The following is a 17,001-nucleotide window of genomic DNA, read 5'->3' as shown; positions in this document are numbered from 1 at the left end:
TTTCCAAGGGATGTGCTTGTGCAGCCTTTGTTGGTTCTAAAGGTGATCCTTTGTTTGTAGGTCAATGTGCGGAATGGAATGAGCTTGCATGCCTGCCTTATGAAAGCTCTCAAGGTGAGGGGCCTGCAACCAGAGTGCTGTGCAGTTTTCAGATTTCTCCACGAACACAAGGGGTAAGAACTCAAAAGTCAGCCAGCTCTTCCTTCATACTAGTAAGGATTTCCTAGCTTCAAATAATAAGTGTTTCCATAAAAAAAAATTGTACTCGCTTCCTATAGAATAGTGAATATTTGAATACCCTTGTTTATAAAGAGACAATTCAGAAAAATAAGATACCAAGAACTTGAAAATTTTGCTTGAACATTGCATTGGAATATAAAGTACATGTTAGTTGTTGGGTAGTGTTTCCGTAGAAGGAAACAGTAATGTCAGATGGTATGTTTCTCGAGAGCAAGAATTTTGTGTTTGCTATAATGCAGTTAACAGCGTGGGTACTCAGAAAGTGTTTCATTATTATTTATAGTTAAAGAATACTGTCTTTAAGAGATTAACTTTTATAATTCACTCATTTTTATTCAGTTAATATTTACTGAATCCCAGCAGTTTGACAGATACAGGGCTAAAAGATGCAGGGGAATTTCTGCTTCAAGGAGGATCAGTGTAGTTCATCCTATTCCTAATGGTGGGAGCAAGATAGAGGCATCGCCTCAAAGTCTAGGAGTAATACCCCGTAGCATCAGAGCCATCTGTGACTGTTACCTGTTACTGTTTCCCCCCAAATCTGGGATAACAACCTTAATTTTACGTTCTTCTTGCAAAGTGCTAGTTCTGTTATTGATCTTTAGCTTACATCTTTTATATTTCAAGGGGCTCCCTAGTTTGAGAGACTAGCCTAGGTAATGAGTACTCAAAATGTTGCCAGAATTTGGCTCCCTGTTCACTGATGCTGAATAAAAATACGGAGACAGAGATTTGGAAGATAAGAAATAGAGAAGCTTTTTATTTTCTTTGCCAGGCAAAGGGAAGACACAGCAGGCTAGCGCCTCAAGAACTGTGTCCCCCTGTCCTGGGGAATTACAGGGGGTGTTACAGGTGGAACTAGCAGTCCAGGGTAAGTGATAAGGGTGAAAGTGGTGAAGGTCTTGTATTCTTCTTGCAGTATTTTAAAACAGTCACCGTTGGCATCAGGCAGTCTGGTAATTGGGTCCATTTATCTCTGGGTTATCAGCCAGGTGACCTACTTTATGAATGTAAACATCTACAAGGGGTGATTTGCTACAAGAGAATGCAGCCAGAATAAATGCCAGGTGCAGGGAACAATTTATATGGAATCAGAGAGTAATTAGCTTTGTTGCTTTGTGATGGACAAGTCTAGCTACAAGTGTTTGTTAGTAGTAACAGCTAAAGAATAACCAAGATTGCTTAACTCTTTCAGTCCTGTTTATGCTGTTTTCCCAGCCTGTTCATTGTTTATTTTCCTTGTTTATCAGAAAAGTTTCATTTCTATTTTTGCTGCAACAAAAAGGGTGAGCATAAATTCATCTGTTTATGTTATTCCTCTCAGCTTAGGGGCTTTTTGCTGAAGTGCAAAATCTTTGAAGCAGATGCCAGTTTTATGTGGGTACAGTCCCAAGTTGGTCCCCAAGCCAGTGCCTGGCGCTCCCTAAAGACTAGAGAGTCTCTGAGACAGTGAGGGGCTTGAGCCACTCTTGTCCACGCTGTATTTGTTTGAAGCTACCCTAGGTTCTCTTTTGGATGGATGGCACCTCAAGACTGATCAGGAAACAGGACTGACCCTCTCCCTCTTCATTAGGGCAAAACAGGACTTTGGAGTAATGTTGTGTTTCCCACAGCTTGTATAGGGAAGTATATTAAGGGATGGATTATTTCCTGCCATATAATGAGAAAGATGGCTCTAATAGGCTTCTCGAAGGTGAAGGGAGAGGTTAGAATGGTGCTGTATATGTGGTGTTCTCTCCCTACCTGAGAATATTCTTCCTTCAGGAAATGGGCCAGATAAACTAGATAAGACATGAGGAAGGAACTGGGAATTAATTTTTACTTAAATGTACCTATTTTTCTGTCTTGTTTAGGCACAGTAAGAGTGGTTTCAGAGTAAATTTTAAGACAGTTGAGTCTTTCATCAATTTATATGTATAGACTCTGCAGACAGTTCTACAGATTTGAGCCCAATCTTCATAGAAAAGTGCATTTGATTTGTGATTCCTTTCTATTTATGTATTTTCTAGATTGAAGTAGGCTAGTGATTAAATTTTGCTACTGTAGCAATATTTGTAACCCATTTTGTAGGATTTTAGGATTTTTATAGGATTTTAATGTTACAAAGTCAAGTTTATTGCATATTTCCTTTATCATGAGATTGTTTTATTTCATTGTTTAAAAAAAACTTTATTCTAATAGTACAAGCTTTGGAGTCTGACTGACCTGGATTCCAGATAGGCCCTTATACTCTGTGTGTGGCCTTGAGCAAGTTACCTTCTTAGAGCCCCATTTCTCTCATTTCTAAGATGGGGATAATAATGTCCACTTCATAGGTTTTTTGTTTTTTCATATTTATTTGGGTGTACTGGGTCTTAGTTGTGGCAGGCGGGCTCCTTAGTTGCAGCATGCATGTGGGATCTAGTTCCCTGAGCAGGGATCAAACCCAGGCCCCCTGCATTGGGAGCACGGAGTCTTATCCATTGCGCCACCAGGGAAGTCCTTATAGGTTTGTTGTATGAATTAAATGTCAGTGTTGTATGGGATTTAAGTTAAGTTTTATGTTTATGTAGCATGAGCTAAATGGTAGCTGTTGTTATTACTGGTATTCAACTCTTGCACCTAATTTAAGTATTTCCCTTTCATATTATGTTTTTTAAAATCCTCTTTAGTAAAAAAACACGTTTAGATTGGAATACTGATGCTGCCTCGTTGATTGGAGAGGAACTTCAAGTAGATTTCCTGGATCATGTTCCACTCACAACACACAACTTTGTAAGTTGCAGATCTCTTCTCTCTTTGTGGTATGCTGGGTGCTTTGGCTGGCACAATAGGAATTTCTCAGAGATAATAAGTATATATGTTGTTGGATTGTTTAAAGCTGTGCCATTGTTTACAGTAAAGGAATTTAGGTGTCATTAGATCACAGATGTACTTTAATTTCTGTGTATGAATTTTACAAATGTTGGAAGTGTGATTCTCCATTCTAATAAAACCTCTTGGGGGTCAAGAAGGAAATTATTTTGTTTTTTATTCAGTATAATTTACACCTGTGTTCTTGTTCCAGGCTCGGAAGACCTTCCTGAAACTTGCCTTCTGTGACATCTGTCAGAAGTTCCTGCTAAATGGGTTTAGATGTCAGACTTGTGGCTACAAGTTTCACGAGCATTGTAGCACCAAAGTACCTACTATGTGTGTGGACTGGAGTAATATCAGACAACTCTTGTAAGGCATTGTTCTTTTTTCAAAGAATATAAGGGGGCAGGGAGATATAAACCCCTTTTGAGGATGCATACTGTATATTTGACTGACAAGTCTGGGTTTTAGACTTATTAAATGAATTATCATGATCTAGAAACGATCTACTTTAGAAACATGACAGTTCTGAAACTAGCAAGTTTTTTTTTTTTTTAACTAGCAAGTTTTAAGGTGGTATATAACACTCTGAAACGAGCTGGTAGGAGTATTACCTGTCAAACAGAGATTGATATACTGTGCTTCAGTAAGGTAAAGAGCAGAGGGATATGAACCGCCCCCCCCACCCCAGATTGTTTTTACTAGGTTGCTAGTAGACAGTACTCTGTCTACTCTTAAATAACACTGAACAGACCTCTGACATCGAGAAGGAGCAGAAAGTGTGGTTGGTGCTGTTTTCTTCACCTCAAACTAGGGAAAACATTAGTCTTAAAATGATATTACAGTAAACCTTAAAAAAACACATGTATCCCTCAGGAGACAAACCAGTTACTAAAATATATTCCATATAGACAAACTGGTTTTTTTTAAAGGTTTAAATTAAAAGTTACATATTCCAAAGAACCTCTTAAAAACTATTAACAGGGATATGAAAAGTCAAAGGTGAACTTTTATCCTATTTTGAAGGTACCAGAAAAACTAAGGAAATGTTATCATTAAACTACCATGGGAACATCTTTTTTGCTTACGTGGTAGTCATGTGTTGCTTTTGCAAAGAGAGCTTGGGTAGCATAAACAGCACAAACTTTGGAGTCCAGCAGACATTGGTCGAAATCTCAATGTTGTCATTAACTATCTGTAATCCCCTCTGAGCCTCAGCTCACTCATCTGAAAAACGGGGGTATTACCATGGTTGCAGTGTTCTTTTTTTTTTTTTTTTTTTTTTTTTTTTGCGGTACGCGGGCCTCTCACTGTTGTAGACTTCCGTTGCGGAGCACAGGCTCCGGACGCGCAGGCTCAGCGGCCATGGCTCACGGGCCCAGCTGCTCCGTGGCATGTGGGATCCTCCCGGACCGGGGCATGAACCCACGTCCCCTGCATCGGCAGGCGGACTCTCAACCACTGCGCCACCAGGGAAGCCCTGCAGTGTTCTTTTGAGGCTTAACTGAGATAACATGTGAACTTACCGGGCACCAAGTGCTCATCTCATGGAGGGAAGATGCCCAGTTAATGTTAATATCACTTTTCCTCTTATTTATGACTTTTGATGCTGAAGGTGATCTATCCTTCATATTTCTGTCTTTTCATTTGTGCGTTTCCAAGACAGAATGTTTCTGAAAAGCTCTACGTGATATAGGTTATGAATTGCCCTACTCTAGCTTAAAAGAACACATTATTTTGATATGGCTGGACATTTGGCCAGTATTCCCTAGAAATGCACACTAGAGACTCTGTGCTCATTGGCCGGTCAAGATTGTTCACATTCTGTAGTCGTTCAAACCCAGTCACTTAGGTACCCCCTTACCCTGGCGGGTAGCCTGAAATGGTCCAGTAAAATGTGACTAGGAAAAGTTGAGTTTGAGTAGCTGTGAGTTTGCAAGGCCAGGCAGACTGACTGTAAAATTACTACTGCAAGTCTATAAACCAGTCTTCCTCTGATTTCATTTAGGCTGTTCCCAAATTACACTGTTGGTGATAGTGGGGTCCCAGTACTGCCTTCTTTGACAATGCGTCGGATGCGAGAGTCTGTCTCCCGGATGCCTGTTAGGTATTTTTTTTTACCTACTGCTTTTCTTTTGGAAAGTTTTATTGGGGCAGGTGGGATTGAAAGCATGAATACAAGAGTTCCCTTGCGTTCCCTCCTTTCTCTGTGTAAACCCTTTGCTGCTTCTGTGGAACTCAGCATTGGCGTTAGAGCAAAACAGAACTTTTTCTCTGTGGTCCTCTAGTTCTTAAACTCTGGAAAGTGACTCTGACTACATTTTATTCTGTTATCCTAGCATGTCCCTTGTATCTCATTACATTTTAAAGAGTTTGAGATTTTGCCTTCCTCAGTATGCAATGAGCCTCAGGGAAAGCATCCCAAAACGATATACAATGGTTCGGTAAGAATAAAACCCTCAACTTTGAAGTGCTTATTATGGCCTTGCATTGCTAAAACCATGGTATTGGATTGGCCAAAAAGTTCGTTCGAGGTTTTCCATAACATCTTATGGCAAAACCTGAACGAACTTTTTGGCCAACCCAACATTGAATAAACTGCTATCTTGAAAAGAATCTAATTAGATTTTTAATATAAATATCTGTTTTAATGTGCCTGTGAGTTTGCACATAATTTGTCTTTACTCTGTTTTCCAGCTTTAAAATCAGAGTTTTGTTGAGTGCACATGCCTTACTGTTACACATGAATTTGGAACCTAAAATAAATCTACATCTTTGTCCAAAATATCTGACTTTAATTTATATATAATCATATAATATTTACTAGCCTTTGTAAGACTCATGGAAATTGTTAAAGACAGTATATCTCAGAACAAGGAATTTGTACCGAAGTGATATCTGGATATATTTGTATATGACTTTTATTTTTCTTGATAATTTGAAAAGCAAACCTGACCGAAAAACTGTACTTGCTTCTGAAGATTTAGGTAGAAGAAACCAGGCCTCTGAAGGCATTAATGTTGAATTGCCTGGAAAGGCAATTGGGATAGAGCAATTTCTCTTAGAAAAAAAGTCTTTTATCTCTTGAATCTATGCATGGTGCTACTTGAATCTAAACAAAACTCCCGAGTAATCTTTGGAGCAGATAATGAAAATGTTATACTTAATGCGTGTTCCCAGTTTGGTTGGTGGGAGAGTGGCGTTGGGTAAAAGAGGCCAGTGATAAATTTCACGGTTAGGTATTGAAACCTAAAAACTGAATTCACATTAATTGATTTTGTGAGCTGTTTACGGGGGGAGAGTGCACAGTGGATAAAATGCTGGCCTGTTCGCAGACATGCTTGGCAGATCTAACCGTCTATTAAAAAATCTTCCTTAAAGTTTTCTAATTTAGTCTCTAAATTAACCTGGGCAAGTTCCATTTAGCTTTAGTAGGGGGTAGTATTGGTTGACAAATGCTAATCTGTTCTTTCCCAGAGATGGTCTAAAAATTCGGAGTATCCTGTAGAGGTGATTTATTAAATAGAAGAAAACTTATAACGTATCATTTCTTTTCACATGAATTCTGAGCACATATATTATTTACTTTTTAAAAATTTGCATGCAAAGGCATCTAAACAGAAGAAACAGAAAATAGGTAGTCGAAAGACTTTACCAATACAGAGGCCTGAGTGTCAACCATGGAATTTTCTTTCTCCTTTTCACCTAGTTCCCAGCACAGATACTCCACACCCCACGTTTTCACATTCAACACCCCCAGGCCCTCCTCTGAATGTTCCCTCTCCCAGTGGCAGAGGTCGACGTCCACACCTAATGTCCACATGGTCAGCACCACCTTGCCCGTGGACAGCAGGATGATTGAGGTAATAGGGTCCTTTGCGGGTGGTGAAGAGTGTCAGTTATTTGGGTGGGGTTGATGGTTGTGTCAAGAGAGTTTTGGGTTTCAGACCTGATAAGGAATGTTGCAGCACTTTGTCAGGTCTCTGGACTTTTTGAATTTCTTATTCACTGTATCTTGAGACTAGCTTAATTAATCTGGTTGGTATATCATTCAAATGGAGAACTGAAACTTCCTGAAGAAATGTTAACATTTGAACTGATTGTTTCCATGTTAGATTTGAATAGGATTTCAGTGAGCTAGTGAATAAGATACATAAAGAGTAGTTTCTTTTTCATGTGGCAAAGAAAATAATAGTGATAGAGGACTACAAACTCTCTGAAAGACTTTTAAGTGATTTTATTTAGAAATAAGAGGGTGGAGTCACAGGATTTTAATAAGCAGGTATTTAGGAAGATATAAATGCGCAAAGCTAGTGTTTTCAAACTGCTTTTTCTTTTCTTGGCTTTATTGTATGTTCTGTTTGGTTTGCTTTCTAGTTCATCTTTATTAACAACTGAATACACTTAAAATACTTCCTTTGTTCTTTATTCTTCTTATTTCTCATTGCTTTGGACTAGAATAACAGCCTGAATGCTTCTCCCAGGGCGTGGTCCAGACGATTTTGTTTGAGGGGAAGAGTAGGTATTCTTCTTCATGCCTTTGCTTTCTTGTAAAGTAGCAGGATTGCTAAGACTGTCAGACAGTAGCCTGTCAAAAATGAAACAATCACTAAATTTTATGTTTCTTGTCAGACTTGGTCTCATGTTTTCTTTTTTTGGCAATAGCATATTTGGGAATAAAAAAATAACTTTATGTGGTATTGTTGATAGGTGAAATCAGTTTCTCAAGTGAGATTTTGAGGCCAAGGGTATTAAAAAATTTTTTTAAAAATCATTTTCAACTAAAGACTAATGCTAGATTTGTTTAGTTGTTACTCAACAGCATCACTATTCTATTTATATTTTGTTTAGAAACAAAATATGTCAGTTTGGTTGGTATGCCCTGAAAATCCTTTGATAAGCTTTTATCAAAGACAGCTGTGCTCTATCTACATCATGAATTGTTCCTTGAAAAACCTCAGGGCCACCCACTACCTCAGGCACAGCTTACGTACCTCAGTCAGACCTCAGATCATTTTCGACATACTTGTCCTACCGATCAGATGTGGGAGGGGCTCAACAAAAGAGTTGGCTTTCGAATGTGGGGCCTAAACTTGTCATTTGGGGGCACTTTGGTTATCACAAGATTATTGTGAGGGGGTCATGTGTATGCAAGCTATGAGTTTTATTGTCTCTATTGTATTGTCACTAGCCCTGATAATAATACAGTAATATACCAGTTACTTTTCTTCTGATATGTGATTTAGTCCTGTATAAACACTGATACTTAGAGGGAACATGAAAAGTGAAAATTCTTGAAGTTTTATTATAGAATAACTAGCACATCTGTGGTGCTTAATCCTCTCTGTACTTTAGAAGCAGACCAAATTTTGATTCCTGTTTTTTAAAAATCACATATGATTCAGCATTTTAAAAGTACACTTCCTTGCTTTGTTTAAACCATCTTAGTTCTCTTTAATATTTAGATTTCGAGATGATGATAAATCAGTCCAACTGTAGAAATTAGCACAGAATTAAGTATGAGGTATGTAAGTGGATACAGGGAAGAAAATTATGACATTAAGAAAAAATCCTAGTGCATGGGAATGTACTTCTGGTCAGTAAAAATACATTGTGCCACGCTTTGACTAAAAACAAAGAATAGATTAGTTGAATAATAAAGCTACAGCTGCTAAATATTCTACTGAAATTCAAGTTATTTTGGACAAAGTTTTGTCTACCTGGCAGTCATCCTGTCATACTCAAAAGCATGCAGATTCCTAGGTTTCCCACCTTCCCTCCCAGACATACTTAAATCAGTCCTAGTGGGGTGGAGGGGCTTGGGAATCTGTATTCTTAAACACCTCTCCTGGTGATTCTGAAGACTGGCCAGGTTTGAGAACCCCAGAACCAGGCTTTATTGGTAAATTCTGAAGCTGTTTGGGTGGGGCTGCGAAAGTGGGGGAGGCGCAGCTTGGCCTGTGATTCTTCTTATCTCTTGTAAAGATGTCATAGAGTGTGAGCATTCTAGTAACAGTTGTGTGAAAAAAAGGATCCTGTCTTTACTGTGGTTACACAAAGAAAACAGAGTAAGACTTCCAAGAGAAATAATCCTCTTTGAGGATATGGGGACCAAGTGTTTTTCTATTATTGTTATTTATATACTCCAAGTGAGGATTTATAAAAATGAGGATTTAGGTCTCATGGAGAGCCCTGTGATTTAAACTGTTCCAACTAAACAGTTTAATAAATTCTAAAGGTAGCCTTTGACCTCTCACCTGAGTAGAATGTAACTAGTTTCAGAGCTTACCCATAAGATCTGAGGAGCATTTTGTGATGAATGAGCTCATGGCTGAGATCTGTGGGTGGTGATTTTTAGTTCTGTTTCTGCCACCTACTGGTTGTGTGACACTCGCCATGTTCCTTTATCTGTTCACGTGTTTTCATATATGTAAAATGTAGGTTTTAGATTAGGGGATTTACGGTCCTTCCAGCTTTCTATGGTTTTAGGTTTGGATAAAATATGTAGTCGTGGTGCTTACCCATAGCAAATCCAACTCCTAGAGGAGTAACAGTGAACTTGCCACTGAACCCCTCATTAAAAATATTTTTTTATTATTTTTTTGAGCTTCAGTGGAGCAAGATCCCCAACCACTGGAAGGATCTCACCTTGATAGTAACTTTGCCAGCCTTCCTTTAAAGAGTATCAGTCTGCAGTGTGCATTGCTTTCTAGAGAGAAAAAAGAATGCTGCTTTATTGTATATGAGAAATTAGCATCAGTCCTCCTAATATTTGATGATAACGATCTTGGAGATATTGGCCACAGACATTTGATGAATTTAATCAAAGAAAAGTTAGAGTATGTAATTAGACCTTTGGTGTTTTAGAGATTTTATAATCCACTTTGCTCCTGTAAATCCTTCTCCCTTTCCCTCCCCCAGAGAACATCTTTTCTAGTGCAGAAATTGACCAGCTTTCCTTTTCTGTTTCAGGATGCAATTCGAAGTCACGGTGAATCAGGTACTTGTCTAAGTCATTTAGCAAATAGTCATGGACTTTTTCTCTTTATGCTGTGCACCTTCTGTTGGCTTACCCATGTGTGAATTCTGTTTGTCTTGTCTATTAAGCCTCACCTTCAGCCTTGTCCAGCAGTCCCAACAATCTGAGCCCAACAGGCTGGTCACAGCCCAAAACCCCTGTGCCGGCACAGAGAGAGCGGGCACCGGGATCCAGCACCCAGGAGAAAAACAAAATTGTGAGTATGGTTAACAGTACCTCTTGCATGTTAGGGTTCAATAAGAAAAGCTTAGTCAGAAATGAGAATGCCTTTAATTTTAGGGTTGGGGGGTTCTAATTAAATGAATACATTATAAATATCAATGCCATTTTTGGCGTGCTTACATTGGAAAACTTGCTGGTTTGTTGCAAGGCAGGGCACAACTAAAACGGTATTTTCTCAAAAGACAAAAACTGGAATTATAGTTAATATGTCTTATCTTTAAAAGATATGGGAATGGATGGAGTTGGGTTGATCTTTTCTTTGACACCCTCGTTAAACAGACTTTTAACAGTCCATGGAGTATAACAGTGATCTCTGCTTGTTTTAGAGGCCTCGTGGACAGAGAGATTCAAGCTATTACTGGGAAATAGAAGCCAGTGAAGTGATGCTCTCCACTCGGATTGGGTCAGGCTCCTTTGGGACTGTTTATAAGGGCAAGTGGCATGGTAAGTCTGGGGCCCTTCCTTTACTACCAGGGTGAAGTCACGTTTCAGTCCAGAGAGGGCCAGGCAGGCTCACAGCAGCACTCTCCAAGGGTACTTGATTGCATCTGAAGATTGAACTTAATGGTATCTCAGTGACGTTTCATACTGTTCTGAGACTCAACAATGCTATAATTGGTATGAAAACGTTTTCAGGATAATGAGAAATTGGTGAAAAAGAGTTGAGCACCATAGTGAAATGTCACAGTCTCTTATAAACTGATTAAATACAGTGTGCGCCTGGGAGGAACATGCTTTGAAGCTCCTTAAATGTGTTTAAGAGTCTGTTGCTATTAGGAGGGGCATGGATTCTGGAAACTTAAAACTGGAAAGGACCTTAGAGATTTTACATGCCAGAAAACCAAGGTCCCCAAGAGGGGGAACTCACATACCCATGGTCAAACAGTTGTGCACAGGAAAGCCAGGAGCCTCCTAAAACCGATTTTCTTTGCTGTGCCCTGGGATTGGTTGTGGGAATCTCTATCAAACAGGAATGCACAGACTTAATTCTTGAATCTGTGGGGACTTGACATTCTTATTTTAATGGAAACACTTTGTCACTTGGAAGAAACTTTCTATTTTAAGGTCTGTAGCCAAAGCTTCTGTATTTTGTCAACATACTTAACATTTCTGTCAGGTTTTTAATGCCTCTGGCTTTAGGATGTCAGCCAGAAACTGTTTTCTGGAAAATGCTACATGTTCCCCAAAAGACATCTCTTCTAAATTCAGATTTTAATAAAGCAAACAACAACAACAAAACCCCACACAAAACCTAGGGTGCCTAGATGCCTGTGTTTCTACTTTGGATGCCACCGTATTCATCTTTATACATAAATGGACAAAGTTATGAGCATAAAATACATTAGAGCATTAAAATTCAAGTTGTTAAAAACTGAGAAACACTGTGGATTTTCCACTTATAACTAATCATCTGACAAATTTCTCGTTCTTTGCAGGAACTGGCAAAGGACTGAACGTTTGTAGATACATGTAGGGTGATTCCTTTTCTTTCAAAAATTGCGTCTAATATACTACTGGCCTGCCTCCTGGGTCACTGAGAAATTATGCTGTTGCAGAATATTTTCTACATAGATGTCATAAATGTCTTGGTGATCCCTTAGAAAAGAAAAACACAATTTTGTGAGATTGAGTGCTTGTATCTGAGACAAGAAGGCTGTAAGTAATTGCAGGAAGTGGAGCAGAAAACACTGCTTTTAATGCTTCCATTAGGAGCATTTTATCATTTTTATCCGTTTTTAAGCCTCAGCTAAAAGCCAATACATGCAGTTTAAGTTGCGCCCAAATTTAAGCTTCCTCTGATTGAGCACTTTTATTTGGGGGTTCGTAGTTTTTCAGAGCATTAGATTTGCACAGTACTGCCTTGAGCTTCCGTTTTGTCTCAATCTCGAACTTTTAAACGATGGTAAGGAGATGTATCTGCTATAGTGTTCCTTCCATAAAGACAACTGGCAGGATGTAGCTAACATCTAATGCTTTAGGATTCTACTTCTTCTAATTTAAGAGTGTCAAAAGTCAGAGGAGCGAGGAGCAGTGGACTTTTAGCCCCTCAGAAAGCAAGCCGTGGTCTGTGAATGAAGAGGAAAATGAGAGGGTCAAGGAAAGCGTAATTTCTAGATTGAGTATTTTGTGCTATATTTGCTTCCATTTTTTTCCCCCGTTGCTTTTCTGATTCCTATATATAATAGAACGTTTTATTCAATTTATTAAAAATTACAGCTGTTTTGGTGTCGTCCCCCCCCCCCCCCCACACCGATTCTGCCTGTCGGCTGTGAACAGAAAAGGTCTTAAGGCAGCCAAAGTGGAGGCCTCAGATCCGTGAACTAATCAGCGCACTTACCTTATGTACGGAAGAGACCCTTTTGGGCCCAAGTGCAGAGTGTCCTTTGGGGCATGAATTTGGGGTCTGATTTGGCAGCCTCTGCTAATTACAAACAACACATTAAAAGAGATGAATATAGCAGTTGAAGCTGTCAGACTGTTAGCAGCGAGGTCACTTACAGCATGAGAAGAAGGCAGCAACCCCCTCAAGAGCAGATCCCCAAACCTGGGAACACTCTTGGGCCACAGTGTGAAGTCAGCAGCCTGGTATAACCATCTATGGGGATCCCCAGCCCAGCCTAAGGCTGAGGTTTGTCATTTTGACTGAGTCAATAAGTAGTGGAGGAATGGTGTTCATTCTATTTCCGTTCTAGAAAGCAGGGGTGTGTATAATAAGTTTTAGACAATCTCAGATGATTAAAGCAGGGAAATTAATTGGTGTTTAAAAAGGTAAAAACAGGGCTTCCCTGGGGGGCAGTGGTTGAGAGTCCGCCTGCCGATGCAGGGGACACGGGTTTGTGCCCCGGTCCGGAAAGATCCCACATGCCGCGGAGCGGCTGGGCCCGTGAGCCATGGCCACTGAGCCTGCGCATCCGGAGCCTGTGCTCCGCAACGGGAGAGGCCACAACAGTGAGAGGCCCGCGTACCGCAAAAAAAAAAAAAAAAAAAAGGGTAAAAACATTTGAAATTCACCAGTGATAATAGCTCTTCCTTCTTCAATGGTAGATGAATAATATTAATATCTTATTAAAAACATGATACCCAATAGCCATGTATCTTAACTTGTTTGTACTACATTTGCCTCTGACTTTACTATGAAGGGAAAGTAAGAAGTTCTGGTTTGACAAATAATGAGTACTTCCTGTAGTTATTAAGCAGTGTTGCTGAATGCCTATTGCGCGGAATGCTGGAGAGGTGGACTTAGTCATGATGTGCTTGGTGCCGAGGACTGCTGAGCAACTAAGTCCCTGGTATTCCCTGCTAGAGGCTGTGGCCACTTCCAACTCCAGAGCTTCAAACAGACAGCTTTTCAATTCATAACTTGCCTTGCTGACAGTTGCATCTTAGAATTCACTCATTTCTTCAGCCAGTGTTTCCTGAGCATTCTTCTAATACCGAGCATTTTTCTAGGGGCTAGGAATGAAGCCCTGAGCAAAACAGATAAAAATTCTTTCTCTTACGGAGTTGATATTCTGGTGGGCATAATAACCAAGAAAAGCAAAGGAGATAGTGTGTCCTAAGTGCTAAGGAGAAAAATGGAGGAAAGCAGGTATAGAGTGGCAGGCCTGGTTCATAGTTTTTAGTAGATTGGTTAGGGAGGAGTCTGCTGAGGAAGTGGCATTTGGGAAGCAGCAACAGCAGATGCAAAATGGGCCACTCACCTGGCCTGTCCGAGGAACTCAAGGAGGTCTGAATGGCTTTAGTAGAATGAGAGAGGGAGAGGCTAATAGCAGTGAGGTCTGGGGTGTGGGTTATAAGGTACCATAAAGACTTTGGATATCATTTGGGGGAAATGGGGGTCTCAGATTGTGCAAGACCTTTAGGAGGTTTGCCCAGCCTTGTCCTGAAAACCAGAGTGATAAGGGAGCTCATGAGTTACCTGAAAAGTCATTCTAGCTCTGGGCATTTCCTACCAGTAGAAAACCATTTTGTATAGGAGTTGAAATTGGTTTTCCTATGGTGTTTGCCCATTGTTCCTACCAGACTGAATCGCTGGTACGGCAGTCCTTGGAGGGTACACATACAAATGAGGCTGTGCTGTAACACAGAGTATGGTCTCTGGGTTTGAGTAAGAAAGTGCACATAATCTGCTACCATAACTGTTAACCGTGAGCTGCCTGGCCTCTGGATCCCTATGGTGCCATGGGCTCTGTTTATAGTTTGACCCTGTTCAGTTTTTCCATCAGTGACTTGCATGACTCAGGTATTGTGGATGACTTACACAGAGGTGTCATGCAGATTTGGATAATAGAATTTGGATTTAGAAAGATGGGAGGATTTGAAGTGTCTATGATGATAGAACAAAGAAAGGATGAACTTTTAACAGGAATAAGTCTTGTTCACGAGTCCAGAAAGTAGAGGCTAGAGGTGGAGGATGTTCAGCTGACAGCAGGTCAGAGCGAGTCACTGTGAACAGGCTTTGGCTGCTGATGGATCATCTGAGGTCTGAGGTTGCATTACTGATCAGGTCCAAAATGGGTGATGCTGAGGGTGAGTTCAGCGATGACTGGAGCATGCCCAGAGAAAAGCTGTGAGAAAGGGAAGGGCTTGCAAAACTAGGCTCATGAACTAGGAAGCAGCCCCTTCTGAGGGACCATCCAGCATCTCCCCAAGTCTTTCTTCTGCATCCCTATCTCCAGCCTGTCCCTTTAAACCCCCATCTATTGCCTGGCCATCTCCTGGCCCTTCCTCTCAGTTGACTGCCACATTGAGTCAGTTCACCTTCACAGGGTTTCTTGCCTCCATCTCCTCCTTTTTATCCCTGCTGTCACCAATGTGCCTGCATTGCACCTGCGTTCTTGTAGCAGACTCCTCCTCCCTGGCCTCCCTCCTGTCCTACAGGTGTCAAATCACATGCTATGTTAGAGTTTCCCAAACACAACTTGGCGTTTCTCTCATCCCCCTTACCTCACCTTTGTTCCTGGTGTACCAAGTCTAGAACAGCCCCTTCCTTTGGCTTATATCGCACTTCCTTCAGAAAACTTTTCTATATCCTCTCTGCCAAGGTATTTACTCCCCTCCTCTGTCATCCCCCGACCCCAATCCTGTCTTGGCTCAGACTGCTCCAGAATGGGCAATTATGCAAAAGACTCCTGTCCCTCTACTCAGTCATAAGGAACTTGAGGTTGGGGCTGCATAGTTTACCAGCTGCATCTTCCTAGTTATAAGGTAGCTCTGAATATAGCATATGCAGCTCTGCCATCCAAAGTCAGCAGCACCTTCCAGGCAGCCCTGGGCCCTCAGTAAGTTCATGTGCCAGTGAACTGGATAAGAACCAATTTGGAAGCTGCTGCTAAGTGGGGATTTTAGCTTTAGATGATAACAAACAGAGATCACAGGGCAACAGTTAGGGACCTATCATAAGAACCATCTCTGTACCATTTGGTGCTCCCCAAAAGTGGAATGAGTGCTCCAGCAGGCTGCAGGGGGGTGCTGCCAAGGGCACATGCTCAGTTGTGGAGGAACTAAGTCACCTCCAAGTGCCACTGAACTTAACTCCTACTTTGTTTGATCATTGTATTTAGTAAAGTTATTTGTCATGAAAAGCTGAGGTCCTAATGGGGCTTCAGGTAATTTACTATCTTTACAACTATTGTAAGTATGACATAACACTTCTGAAAGTGGCTTCTAAATCGGTAGCACCTGTAAAGTAGAATTGATCCCTGGATGTTTCTGAAGTTACATGAAGAGGCTGGTTTTTACTCACAGTGATTGACAGTCAGTAGTCAGTATTTTAGTTAGAAGTACAGCTATTGGAGTCAGACTAGGGTTCTGATCCTGGCTCCAGCACTTTCTTTTGGCTGTATGACTTTGGCCAAGTAACTAAACTTCAGTTTGTTGCTTGTAAGATGAGGACGACAGTATTAACCTCATAGAGCAGCTACGAGGATTAAAGGAGGTAATACCTGTGAGAGCAGACAGTGCCAGGGTATAGTAAGCAATCAGTATTAATCATTAGGATTACTTTCTAACGGCACTGAAGGCCGAGACGCTTAATTTCAATATATGTCTTTGAATTTGTACAAGGGAGCTTCTCAGGTCTCACTGAAATGTGGCTGTTGAGTTTAGCATCAACTGCTTACTAACTGGCCTGCTTCTGGGCCCCAGCCTCCTGGCCCCGAAGACTCAGTATTTGCTGGGCCATTCATATCCATCTGCTGATGTCATCTTCACAGGCCCAGGTTGTGACCTGTCACACATGACCTCAGCGCTGGGGATGCCAGGCTTGACAGGAACAGTTTAAACCAAGCTGGTTCAAGGCCTGTGGGGCGGTATTTTAAGGATAGTAGTATAATCTAATTTTTTAAGCTACTTGATAATTCAGAAATTTGCATAGTATTTGTTCCATCTGTGTAGGTATATGATTTTTGAATAAGTGATTAATTATATCTTCTTCAGATCTAGTGTACATGAAAAATAACAAAGTAAGATCATTCAGCTGCACTGACTATAAACTAATTTGCAGGAGATGTTGCAGTAAAGATTCTAAAGGTTGTTGACCCCACACCAGAGCAGTTCCAGGCCTTCAGGAATGAAGTGGCTGTCCTTCGGTGAGTAGAAAGCTGGCCTGTCCCTTGGTGTGGCAGGGGCGGGGCGTGGATGCTGGTACAAGCACCGCAGAGGAA

General features: G+C 40.7%; 1 protein-coding gene across 4 annotated transcripts in view; it reads left to right on the top strand.

Annotated features, from left to right (window-relative positions):
• RAF1 (Raf-1 proto-oncogene, serine/threonine kinase) overlaps positions 1 to 17,001 on the top strand; it is a 71,980-nt gene that overhangs the window by 50,156 nt on the left and 4,823 nt on the right. Inside the window, exons 3-12 of one of the 4 annotated variants that reach the window (XM_079933498.1) lie at positions 61 to 173; positions 2,892 to 2,994; positions 3,287 to 3,444; positions 5,084 to 5,182; positions 6,785 to 6,938; positions 7,534 to 7,593; positions 10,048 to 10,075; positions 10,183 to 10,310; positions 10,663 to 10,780; positions 16,842 to 16,926. In XM_079933498.1, coding sequence (XP_079789624.1) covers positions 61 to 173; positions 2,892 to 2,994; positions 3,287 to 3,444; positions 5,084 to 5,182; positions 6,785 to 6,938; positions 7,534 to 7,593; positions 10,048 to 10,075; positions 10,183 to 10,310; positions 10,663 to 10,780; positions 16,842 to 16,926 — 1,046 coding nt within the window. The remainder of the gene's footprint in view (positions 1 to 60; positions 174 to 2,891; positions 2,995 to 3,286; positions 3,445 to 5,083; positions 5,183 to 6,784; positions 6,939 to 7,533; positions 7,594 to 10,047; positions 10,076 to 10,182; positions 10,311 to 10,662; positions 10,781 to 16,841; positions 16,927 to 17,001) is intronic. The other 3 variants (XM_079933497.1, XM_079933499.1, XM_079933500.1) reach the window with 3 other exon arrangements.

Source organism: Stenella coeruleoalba (assembly GCF_951394435.1).
Source record: "Stenella coeruleoalba genome assembly, chromosome: 10".
Lineage (NCBI taxonomy): Eukaryota > Metazoa > Chordata > Mammalia > Artiodactyla > Delphinidae > Stenella > Stenella coeruleoalba.
This window is presented reverse-complemented; position numbering and strand designations above follow the sequence as displayed.